Consider the following 13,098-nt stretch of genomic DNA (forward strand, 5'->3'; position numbering starts at 1 on the left):
TACCAGATTTCTTCACTATTAACCTGAACTATGTTTTTCCTTGTTGTAATTAATATGTATCTTCATTCACTTAAAAAAAATAGTTACAGGACCATTCAGGGTTTTGTTTTCATATTGAGTCGGTTTTTGGTAAGACCTGTGATGGTGCCAGTATCTTCAGGGGATCATTTGATGTTTACAATTATGAATGAGTGAGCGGACAGATGAGTAAAAAGAGGCCAATTTGAGATTCCCCCCCAGATCTTGACTTTAGAACTCTAAACACTTTTGTTCTTGTGGCAAGTTTGCAGTTACTCCTTCTCACCACTAGATGGAAGTGCTAACAGAATTTGTAACTTCAAATGTTCCAAGCCTGATGAAACAATAGAACTGAATTTTATAGTGCTATTCATTAAAGCAGGATCCCATCTGTATGACTGGGTAATATTCTTTTGTATTGTACTATGCAATATTTCTGCACTATAAATTATATGTCTCATTAAATGTATTTATGAGATAATGAACATGATATGTAAAAGGTTTATTTGTTTACAGACACATTTAACAGGTTTTTTAAAATATCTGTAAGATGGTAGTTGGGAACTAGATAATTAACATGCATTGGAACCTTATCTCTGAATTACCTGGAATCAAGAATAATTTGAATTATTTGGGGTCCCTGATGGACTAGAGTCTATAACAGATCATATTGTGCTGACTTTTCCTAGCATGAACAGGGCTCAGTGAAGATGTTTGAGCACCTGGTTAATTCTAATGGACTCAAAGCTGTCATGGAACATTACGGTCTCATCCCTGAAGAAGATATTTGCTTTATCAAGGAACAAATTACAGGACCACTTGAATCACCAATCAAAGATTCTTTGGTAAGTTTGTTTACAACTTAATTTGAATTGACTGTGTTTTCCAGCTAGTCTTTTCTAGTTTCCTTCAGAGCTTTTTTTTTTTTTTTTTTTTTTTTTTTTTTTTTTTAATCCTTCAGAGCTATTTGAAGAGAGATATTTGGCTATTTTAGGGGGACTAAATGATAAAATACATTATGTATTTCTACTGTTTAGTGCAAAAAAAATAAAAAGGCTTATCTATTTTTTTCATCTCTTAACAGTTCTTTAGAAATTACCTCCCAAATTAAAATACATATGTAAATGTTTTTTGATGAATATATATGTAGTATTCTATATACAAGCCTGAAGTAACATTGTTTGAAAAATGTAAAAGGGCATGTCCTGTTTCTCCATTAAAATTAACATGTTTGGGGCATCTGGCTGGCTCAGTCGGCAGAGTACGTGAGTGGTAATCTCGGGGTTGTGAGTTCAAGCCCCATGTTGGGCATAAAGATTATTTAAAAATAAGATATATTTTTAAATTTAATTTAATTAAAAATTTTTTTTCAAATGCTTGTTCATTTTTGAGAGACAGAGAATCCACGTGGGATGGGCAGAGAGAGAGGGAGATACAGAATCTGAAGCAGGCTCCAGGCTCTGAACTGTCATCACAGAGCCCGATGTGGGGTTCAAACTCACGAATCACAAGATCATAACCTGAGCCAAAGTCAATGCTTAACTGACTGAGCCACTCAGGGGCCCCAGATCTTAAATTTTAAAGAAACTTTTAAACCAAGAAAAGAAGAAAGTTTGTTGGTTATGGAAGTGTAATAGAGTTAGAATCCTTTCAATGGCACAAGGCTTGGTATTAACAGGATGTCATATACTTTAGCATTTCTTTTCCTTTTTCTACTAGTTTAGCAATTAGGTGGAAGAAGGAAAGAGTGGAACTTTTTGACTTACCTCACATTCCCATTCACGTGTCTGTTTATAATTTTTATTTTATTTTATTTTATTTTTAAATTTTTTATGTTTATTTTTGAGAGAGTGTGTGAGCCGGGAGGAGCCGAAGGAGAAGGAGACACAGAATCTGAAGCAGGCTTCAGGCTCTGAGCTGTCAACACAGAGCCTGATGCACGGCTCGAACTCACAAACTGTGAGATCATGACCTGAGCCAAAGGTGGATGCTCAACCGACTGAGCCACCCAGGCGCCCCTCTGTTTATAATTTTTAGATTAACACAGTTGCTTTGCTTGTAAATAGATTTCGTTCATATCCTAAAACTTTTGGTGAGTTTTCTTGTCTTCCAGTGGCCATACAAAGGGCGTCCTAAAGAGAAAAGCTTCCTTTATGAGATAGTGGCCAATAAAAGAAATGGCATTGATGTGGACAAATGGGATTATTTTGCCAGGTATGCACTGAATACTTCAGAAAAATTGGTTAAAATCCTCATATCCTTTAAATATATATAAATTTTATTTAAATAAATGAATAAAATAAAAAATTGTTATATACATTCAGTGTTGATACTTAAGGTATAGTTTCTTGTTGACAAATTTCATCTCTCTGCTTTGGAATCTTTCTAGGGACTGCCATCATCTTGGAATCCAAAATAATTTTGATTACCAGCGCTTTATTAAATTTGCCCGTGTTTGTGAAGTAGATGATAGGAAGCGTATTTGTACTAGAGATAAGGTAAGCTAGATCAGAGGAAACAACAAAGAAGGTGTAGTTCATAGTTTGAAATCTAGAAGTAATCATTCAAAAATTCGGAAAAATAAGAACTTGGTAAATTATCAGTCTCTTTACTTAATGCTTAGCACTTGTAAGTATCTTAAGGTTCTTTTCACTGCTGCATTGTTAAATAATAACAAAGTTACAACAGACATTTATTAAGTATTGTGCGAGGCACTGTTTTTAGGTGTTTTGGGTGGATTAACTCAACTCTCACAACAGTATGAAATTGATACTATTATTATCCCGCTTAACAGGTGAGCAAATTGAAGCAAAGAAGACATACAATTAATAAAAGGCGGAACTGAAGTTTCAGCCTAGAAAGTTTGGCTCAAGTCTCATCCTTAACCATAGTTAGTGATATATGTTAGTGTTTCATAATAGGTAAAATACTAAATCATTAGGTCTCTGCTAGATTAGAGTCATGTAGCTAAAGAGTAGTATGGTATTGTACTACAGAAAGTCTTTCTTTTGAGAATAAAGAATATAAAAAGAATAATGCCTAACTTTCTAGACTTGTTGAGATTAAAAATATATTGAAGATGCCTAAAACAGAACCTGCCATAGACTTAAAACAATAGATTTTGGTTTACTAAGAAGAAAAGTTGCAAACCAAAAGTTGCAAACTACCTTGTATTTTTAATGGGTGGGCTCAGGGATTTTAATGAGGTAGTCCTTATGCATAGCCTTCTTGTCCATCTGTCACCATCCCTTTTCCTTGTCCTATGGACTTATCTACTAATAAGGGTAACATAGCCTGAACCTACATTAATATTTATTTCATGTTTTTCTGCAGGAGGTTGGGAATCTGTATGACATGTTCCATACCCGTACCTCTTTGCACCGCAGAGCTTATCAACACAAAGTTGGCAACATCATTGATACAATGTAAGAAATTCTAGTGCTGTTTCCCTATAAAATTTCTTCATGATGCTTTGCTAGAGTATCATTCTTGGGTCAAGTTGAGATTTCTAGGAATTCAAGTAAATTTTAAGTGAATAAATCTAAAATGGTTCCCTTAAACACAACAAAAACGAGCATAAAGTAAAAACTTATTTGGAGGAAGAGGCGGAGAATAGATAAAGGGGATAGATGAAGCGTGGAAGAGTTGGCTTCAGCAAGACATGAAGAGGCAATGTCAGCATGCCTTAGACCTCCTCACAGGTAGTTACTTATGTGCCGGATACTAGTCATCAAGGTGAGAGATGGGACGTGAAAAATTGACATTCTGAAGTTAATGACAAGTTAATTTCAAGAATTAAGATTAACGCCCGTACTTACCCTGTCAATTATTTGTCAAAATTAGTAGCAGATAGTAAGACCAACAGGAATTTGACCTCTTCTCCCTGGCCCAGTGAGAACCATAGTGGAAAAGTTCAGCCAAGTACAGATAGAAGTATAGCCATACATGTCTGTGTGACTCAAAGACCCATGAGGAATTCTCAGAAGTAGAATGTGAGTTAATTCCATATCTCTAAATAGTTTTAAATTGACATGAGCAGACTAGTTAGAACACATTCATCTATTTGTATGGTTGTTACTTTGATAAGAAGTTATTATTTGTTTTTAATTCAGCTAGTTTCAAACCCTGGTATGGCTTCTTCCTAACTTGATTAAATGAAAATTACTTAATTTCTGCATCAGTAAAATTGAGGCTGATTCCATCTATCTTCTTGTTGGAAAGATTAAATAAGATAATGTATCTAAAGCCCTACCATAATGCTTGGATCACAGTAAACATGGTAGCTGACGAATCCCCGTGCACTTATTTATGTATTTATGTATGATCAAAAAACAGTTGTCTTTTTTTATCTGTTTGTTTAAAAAAAAAAACAGTTGTCTTTAGAACATCGTGTCTCAGGGTTTTACTTCTCTGAAGTAGAAAGGTTTCCTTAACTTTAAGCATGGCATTAACCAAATATTCAAATTTTCTCATAAGCATAAATTTTTATGAAATGATCTTTAGGATTACAGATGCTTTCCTCAAAGCAGACCCCTACATAGAAATTGTAGGTGCTGAAGGAAAAAAGTATCACATTTCTACGGCAATTGATGACATGGATGCCTTCACTAAGCTCACAGGTAAGAGCTAGACGGTAACACAGAAGTCCATCTCAGATAAAGTGTAAGCTGTGCCTGGATTGCAGATGTGTTATTTTCCAAACATACCAATATATTTAGCTTCTCTAGTGATTGTATACTTTTGGATTTGAGTTTTGTCTCTGCTTGGTACTAACTGTATCACCTTGATAAAATCATTTAACCTCTCGAACCTTAGTTTCCTCATCTACAAATTGGGCTATTGATACCCAGCATATAGTTTTGTTATAGTATTTAAATGAGGCATAACACCTGGTATGTAGTACTTGGCACTTAAGTACCCAATATTCACTGTTATTTAACTTAAAATACGGCTGGACTAATACCAGACTAAAAAACTGACTTGCTTTTAACGTTACTTTTGTTATAAAACACAGAATACCAAGAGCATTTTGCCACGTTTCAACACAAGCAAAACCTGCAGCTTAGGGTGAGAAGGGAGAGGTGAAGGTGTTGCAGCTGGTTCTTTAATGTGGGAAAGTGCTGACTGAGCCATAAAGATGAGCAAAGCAAAAGTAGACCACAAAAGTTGGAGTTCTTCGTGGCGGATCATGGACGTGGCGGATCCGTTTAAAAAGAAAGTTAGAAAGCAGTCACATAGCTTGTAGAGAATCGGTGGAAAGGCTGAAGGTTTTTTAAATGAGCAAAAACAACCCAAGCTGAGTGGGCTAAGGCAGCCGAGATCACTTTACATGAGCTTCCTGTATGTGATGCTACTGCTGGGTTCTGTCTGCAGCACATTTGCCAGAACAAGACTCACACCAGTGCCTCTCAAACGGTCTTGAAGAACCAACATTCTCCATGCCCAACAACTCACAGATTGATACCTTTGTAAAACAACAAAAACGAATTACTAGGAAAATGATATGGGGGTGGGAAGGACATACAAAATATGAGCCCAAATATTTCATATTGAGTTTAACAGACTTAACATACATTTCAGTAAATATAACCAAAAGAAACAAAAATTTAAATAATAAAAACTATATGTATTATAGTGTACTATAGTGTATTATAGAATATATACTATTCTTTAAAAATAGACATGTAGGTGATATAGAGTCCCTTTTAGACTTAGACCTTTTTAGTCACTTTTCAAACATAAGTAAATCAAAAATTAGAAGTTAAATAGTGATTCCTCATATTACATATCTTTGTGCACACTCAGAACGTTGTGTACAACAATACTTAAAGTTTATAATGTAATAAGTGATTTTCCTACTGGTTAATTAATCTAGATTGGGCTGATGACACTTTCACTCACAAGGGATGATGTGTATCTAAATTGTTTCTGTGTTTTGTTTTAAAAACATCATAGCAGATACTAGTCTCCCATTGTTATGTTGATAGGAATGGAAGAAGAGATTACGTAACAGTTTGAGCAAGGTGGGGATATTTTAACTTTTGTTCATAACGAAGCAGGTGATGCTGTATTTAAAAAATCATCTTCAGTGGGGCGCCTGGGTGGCTCAGGTGGTTAAGCCTCTGACTTCAGCTCAGGTCATGATCTCACAGTTCGTGAGTTCGAGCCCCACATGGGGCTCTGTGCTGACAGCAGGATTCTGTGTCTCCCTCTCTCTTTGCCCCTCTCCTGCTCGCACTCTGTCTCTGTCTCTCAAAAATAAACATTAAAAAAAAAAAAATCTTCAGTCTTCATCATCAGAAGCTAGTTCTAACAATTTATCCTGTAACATTATATTACATTTCAACTTTCTTTTGATGAAAAGAAATGAATTCAGGATTTTACACACTTTTGGGTTAAGTGACAAACCATAAAGTATACAGTTTAATGTGATCTTTGTTTTTTTAATTTTTTTTTTTAACATTTATTTATTTTTGAGAGAGAGTACAAGCAGAGAGGAAGCAGAGACAGAGAGAGAGAAACAGAGAGAGAGAGAGGGAGACACAGAATCCGAAGCAGGCTCCAGGCTCTGAGCTGTCAGCACAGAGACTGATGCAGGGCTTGAACCCACGAACTGCAAGATCATGACCTGAGCTGAAGCCGGGTGCTTCACCCAGCCACCCAGGTGCCCCTGGTCTTTTTTTTTTTTTTTTAAGGTTTATTTATTTTTGAGGGGGGTGGGAGACAGGATCCAAAGCGGGCTCCACACTGACAGCAATGATGATGCTTAATCAACTGAGCCACCCAGGCGCCCCCTAATGTGGTTTCACTACATGACTATACATAGCTCTCTCACTCTGAAGGTTCTATAATACCCAAACTAGCTTTTACCCTGTTCAATGAGATGAGTCCACTGGTTATACCCTTGGATATTGTATTAATGTCAAAAATCCTATACAAAATGTTAGGTCACATTTTTGTGCTTTATCTGCCAAGAGTATGGTAGAATAAGCATATGGATTTTCCAGCTTTCATCATTTGAGACCCAGAATCTTATCTTTCTTGCATATTATTTTGAGCAGTCATATAATCTTTACTGGCCTTAACTACATAACCTGGAAGGAATAGGACCATGTGAACCTTCCTTACCTTTGCTGCTTTTCCAAAAGTCAACTCACTTTATCTAAAAGTCTCCACTTCTTGTTTTTTAATTTTTTTAATGTTTATTTTATTTATGAGAGAGAGAGAGAGCAAGCACAGCTGGGGAGGGGCAGAGAAGGAACAGGGGATCTGAAGTGGGCTCCATGCTGACAGCAGAGAGCCTGATGTGGGGCTCGAACTCATGAACTGTGAAATCATGACCTGCGAGATCATGACCTGAGCCAAAATCGGACGCTTAACCGACTGAACCACCCAGGCGCCCCTGTTTTTTAATTTTTAAGAATGTTTTTCCACATGTTACTGGGAAGTGTTGAAACCTGCAGCAATGTTGGAAGAATTTTACAGTGAACACTTGTACACTCACCACACCGGTACAGTTGTTCTAGCATTTACTGAACTTGCTCTATGACTTGTCTGTCACTTACCATCCTGTCCGTTAACCCATCTGAATTTTGATGCATTTTCTTCCTTTTTTTTCTCTTTTCTTTTCTTTTCTTTTCTTTTCTTTTCTTTTCTTTTCGAGAGAGTATAGCTGGGAAGAGGGGCGGAGAGAGAGAGAGAGAGAGAGAGAGAGAGAGAGAAAGAATCTTAAGCAGGCTCCATGATCAGCACAGAGCCCAATGTGAGCGTCAATCCCATGACCCTGGGATCATGACCTGAGCTGAAATCAAGAGTCGGACTGACTGAGCCACCCAGGCACCCCAGTTTTGATGCGTTTTTAAGTAAATTGCAGTGATCAGTACATTTTACCCTAACTCCTTTAGCATGAAGATTAAAGTTCAACAATAATTTACAGATTTTTTTTCTTCTGATGTAAAATGCACACACAGTTTGTATAAATGCACACATTTTATGTACATTTGCTAACGTTTTGACACATGCAAGATACAGAACATTATCTTCTCTTTAGGAAATTCCCTCATGCTTCATCCCAGTCAGTTCTTGCCCTCACCTCACCCCTAGAAACAACCGCTATTTGCCTGTTCTAGACTTTTTTTTTTTAAGTTTATTGATTTTTAGTAGTCTCTACACCCAACACGGGGCTCAAACTCATGAACCTGCGATCTAGAGTCACATCCTCAGGGCACCTGGGTAGCTCAGTCGGTTGAGCGTCCCAACTTCAGCTCAGGTCGTGATCTCACAGTTCGTGAGTTTGAGCCCTGTGTCAGGCTCTGAGTTGAGCCTGTTTCAGATTCTGTGTCTCCTTCTCTCTCTGTCCCTCCCCTGGCTCACACTCTGTCTCTCTCAAAAAACTAAATAAACATTTAAAAAAAAAAAAAAGAGTCGCATGCTCTTCCAACTGAGCCAGCCTGGCGCCCTGTTCTAGACTTTTACATAAATGCAATCAGGCAGGTGTACTCATCTCTGTAGGGCTCCTTTTACCCAGTGTTATGTGTCTGAGATGCATCTAGATTGCATGCATCAGTAGTTTATTCCTTTTTAGTGTCGAGTAGTAGTTCCTTTTATGAATATGTCATAATTTGTCCTCTCTGCTTCCTAAATTCCTGCTTATAAATTCCTATAAAAATTCCTATAGGGGTGCCTCAGTGGCTCAGTTGGTTAAGCATCCAACTCTTGATTTCAGCTCGGGTCGTGATCTTACAGTTCTTGGGATTGAGCTCCAAGTTGGGCTCTGCACTGATAGCCCAGAGCCTGCTTGCTTGGGGATTCTCTCTCTCCCTTTCTCTAACCCTCCCCTGCTCATACTGTCTCTCTCAAAATAAATAAACTTTAAAATAAAGTAAAAATAAAATAAAAATGCCTATAAATGTTTCAGCTTACCTAGATGTTGGCTGTCTTAAACATAGCAAATGTCATATGACCACTGCCTTAGGGAACCGATTTCTTACTTTAGTCTTTTTCCCTTAATATTCCTACGAAATAAGTGGACCTTATCCCTTCCCTCCCTTTCAATGCAAGCCGTCTACCCCAAAATATCTTAATTAAATTGGAATAATAGAATGTTAAATTTATTTTTTTATTTAAAAACAATTTTTTTAATGTTTATTTATTTTTGAGAGAGAGAGAGAAACAGAGCATGAGTAGGGAAGGTGCAGAGAGAGAGGGAGACACAGAATCAAGCTCCAGACTCTGAGCTGTCAGCACGCAGCCTGATGTGGGGCTCGAACTCACAAACTGGGAGATCATGACCTGAGCCGAAGTTGAAGGCTTAACCGACTAAGCCACCCAGGTGCCCCTCAAAATAAATAAACTTAAAAAAAAATCTTAAAAAATCAAATCAAATCTTAAAAACAACTACCTTCTACTTTCATCATGGAACTTTAAAAAACTTTTTATTATGAAACATACAGAATTCCATGTACCCATCACTTGGCTGCAACAATTACTAACATGGCAATTTTGCTTCATCCCCTCCATCCACCCACTCCCATAAAATACTGGTCTGTTTTTGAAGTAGATTTCAGACATAACTTTATAATTACTTAAGTATCATTCTCTTTAAGAAAATAAAGCATAACAACAAATTAATACACCCCTATTTACCCATCACCCAACCTTAAGCCATCTCTATATGCCCTCTCCCATTCACTAGATTATCTTAAAGCAAATCCAAGACATTGAATGTTATACTGTGCTTACATTTGTAAATGTCCACTTAAAATCCTTTCAGAAGTACAGCGGTGTATGAGTCTTTAAACCCTTTTTTCCCCATCTTAACATAACTGAAATTTTATAAAATTGGCAGATAACATTTTCCTGGAGATTTTGTATTCTTCTGATCCCAAACTGGATGCAGCACGAGAAATTTTAAAAAAAATTGAATGCCGTAATCTATACAAGTATGTGGGTGAGACTAAACCAAAGGGAACAACAAAAATTGAAAAGGTAAGTTGAGTTGTTAATAGTGAAAGATCTCTCTCTTCCAAGAGAGGAAACCTCCAAGAGGAAGCCATTAACCCATCACAATATCATGACTCTGTTCTAAGCCCTCTACGTTCATTTTCACTTAATCTCATCAATAACGTGTTCTTTGGTCGTGTAGATGAAGGAACTGAAGCTTGGGAGAGATTAAACAACTTGCCTACAGAAGCACAGTTAGTGAGCTAGGATTTGAACCCAAGTCTGTCTTAGTCTAAACCTGTATTCTCTCATCCCAGAAGTGAGAGGGGGTGCCCCAAATTTTGGCTAGATCTAAAGGCAAGAAAATGAATGGGGCCTCAAAATAAGGTATCTGCATGAGCTTCACTGAGAAGCGAAGGACCTGCTGTTTACTAATTTCTTCTTTCACATTATATCAGTTTCTCCCAGATGGTGCATGCCAGATATCCATATCTGTTTTCATCTCCTGCTTATGGAAGGTTTTTCTGTTTGCCAGAAAGCCAGTAACATGAGCCACACTGATTACCACACCCTGCCTCATAACACTTTCCTCCTATTAAGTCAATGCCACATTTTTTTTAATGTGGAAGTTTTGTTATGAGAATCACTCTATTGTGATGTGTTTCAAGGATGGCATAAGCCAGAAGCTCTGTATTTGTTAGGGGTATCTCTACCCACTCTTCCTAGTAAAGTGCCATTTTTAGAGAGGGAACCTTTTGTGGCACAAACACTAATGATGAAAAACGGGGGTTCTAATGTAAGGAGTCTTGTCTTTTCTAGGAAAATTATAAAAGACTTCCAGAAGATCTTGCTGGTTCTAAACCTACGGACATCTTGATAGAAACTGAACTAAAGGCTGAAGACTTCATAGTGGATGTAAGTAGTTAGCCCAAAAATATACTAAGTAAAGATTTTTTTATTTTTTTTTTAAGATAAAGCCTCCCTACTTCCATTATAAAAGCAGCACATGTTCATTAAAGAAAGTTTGGAAAGGGGCGCCTCAGTGGCTCAGTTGGTTAAGCATCCAACTTAGGCTCAGGTCAAGATTTCGCGGTTTGTGGGTTCAAACCCTGCGTCGGGCTATAACTGTGCTGTCCATTTTGGTAGCCACTAGCCACAGGTTCAGCACCTGAAATGTGACTACCTCAACTAAGTAACTAAATTTTTTATTGTATTTAATGTTGATGACTTTAAATTAAAAATCCACCTATGACTAGTGACTGCCACATTGGGCAATAGAGCCATTCGTCTTAGCGCTTCTGTGGAGCCTTACAGTATCCATTCTCTCCTGTCTCTTTGACTTTCCCATCAGCAGTTAAACAGACTTTCATCTTAAGAAAACAACAAACAGGGGCACCTGGGTGGCTCAGTCAGTTGAGCGTCCAACTCTTGATTTCAGCTCAGGTCATGATCTCATGGTTTGTGGGATCAAGCCCCACATTGGGCTCTGCATTGAGCCTGCTTGGGATTCTCTCTCTTTCTCTCCTTTTCTCTGTGCCCCTCCCCAACTCGTGTGTGCCTACACGTCTCTCAAATAATAAACAAACTTAAAAAACAAACAAACCGCACCTTCACCCCTGTCAAACTCCTTGAAAAGTATCCCCCTTTTACCTTTCCCAGGTACCATATTCCTCTCCATATTCTTCTTTCTTGCATCTTTTTAACAGCCAAGCTTCTAAGAGTTGTCTTCTCTCTTTTTTTTTTAATTTTTTTTAACATTTATATATTATTTTTGAGAGAGACAGAGTGAGCACGGGAGGAGCGGGGCAGGGGGGCAAGTGGAGGTTGGTAGATACAGAATCTGAAGCCGGCTCCAGGCTCCAAGCTGTCAGCACAGAGCCTGACTCGGTGCTCGAACTCATGAACCGCGAGGTCCTGACCTGAGCCAAAGTCGGATGCTTAACCGACTGAACCACCCAGGCACCCGCCCTGTCTTCTCTTTTTTACTTCTCATTTACTCCTAAACATTTTGTGTGTCGCCATCACCATACTAGAACTATTCTTCCAAGATCAACAGTGACTTCAGTGTTACTTAACCCAGCTCGCCGTTTCAGTCCTGTCTGCCTCAGAGCTTTTTCTTCTGCCTGGAATTCTTTTCTTTTCTACCTAGACCTGGTTCATTCCTGTGACTTTCCCAGGAAACACACCTAGTCATTCCCCAAAGCCCCAGACCACAAGGCTCCCTGGTTACAAAGTTTGACAGCACCCTTTGCTTTTCCTTGGTAGCTCTTATAACAAATGTAGTTTGATAATTACTTAAAAAAAATTTTTTTAATGTTTATTTTTGAGAGAGAGAGAGAGACGGAGCACGTGAGCGTGAGAGGCAGAGAGAAAGGGAGACACAGAATATGAAGCAGGCTTCAGGCCCTGAGCTGTCAGCACACCTTGACGCTGGGCTCAAACCCATGAACTGAGATCATGACCTGAGTCAAAGTCAGAGGCTTAACCGACTGAGTCACCCAGGTGCCCCAATAATTACATTTATAATCATTTGTTCAACCTCAGTCTAGGCTACATGGTGCTGTGGGGTTGGGATTGTATCGAGTTTCCTTGAATCTGTAGTACCATAGTGGCTATCACATAGTGGGTACAGACTTTATACCCTCCTTATGTTGAAAACACAAATAATCTCCCCCACCCCACTCAAGATTTCAAGACCACATCCCTACAGCACATGCACCAGAGTTATTTTCATTCCACTATGAGCTACCTTATTAGTGCTCTTACTTCTGAACCTCCAGAGAGCTCTGCTTCGTTTTTTGTGACGCTCCTACAACCTTGAATTCAATTCTCATTGTTCTGTGAGTGATTACTAATTTATTCCTTTTATTAAGGTTATCAACATGGATTATGGAATGGAAGACAAGAATCCTATTGATCATGTTCGCTTCTATTGTAAGAGTGACCTCAGCAAAGCAGTCAGGATTACTAAAGATCAGGTAACTACTTGGGCAAAATAAATATACTGTAGTGGCATTTGGCAGATTTATGATAAATCTGCATTTTACATGCAGGTTAGGTCCTAAAGTCAATGTATACAGTAAAAAAAAAAAAATTATTTTTGAAATTAAAGTATATCTGATTTTTGTGTAAATCATC

General features: G+C 38.0%; 1 protein-coding gene across 1 annotated transcript in view; it reads left to right on the forward strand.

Annotated features, from left to right (window-relative positions):
- The window catches only part of SAMHD1 (SAM and HD domain containing deoxynucleoside triphosphate triphosphohydrolase 1), a 51,042-nt gene that overhangs the window by 31,961 nt on the left and 5,983 nt on the right, over positions 1 to 13,098 (forward strand). Inside the window, exons 7-14 of the mRNA XM_042931028.1 lie at positions 708 to 863; positions 2,132 to 2,232; positions 2,408 to 2,516; positions 3,352 to 3,443; positions 4,522 to 4,637; positions 9,866 to 10,005; positions 10,780 to 10,875; positions 12,834 to 12,938. Of these exons, the coding sequence (XP_042786962.1) occupies positions 708 to 863; positions 2,132 to 2,232; positions 2,408 to 2,516; positions 3,352 to 3,443; positions 4,522 to 4,637; positions 9,866 to 10,005; positions 10,780 to 10,875; positions 12,834 to 12,938 (915 nt within the window). The remainder of the gene's footprint in view (positions 1 to 707; positions 864 to 2,131; positions 2,233 to 2,407; positions 2,517 to 3,351; positions 3,444 to 4,521; positions 4,638 to 9,865; positions 10,006 to 10,779; positions 10,876 to 12,833; positions 12,939 to 13,098) is intronic.

This window comes from Panthera leo, chromosome A3 (genome assembly GCF_018350215.1).
Source record: "Panthera leo isolate Ple1 chromosome A3, P.leo_Ple1_pat1.1, whole genome shotgun sequence".
Lineage (NCBI taxonomy): Eukaryota > Metazoa > Chordata > Mammalia > Carnivora > Felidae > Panthera > Panthera leo.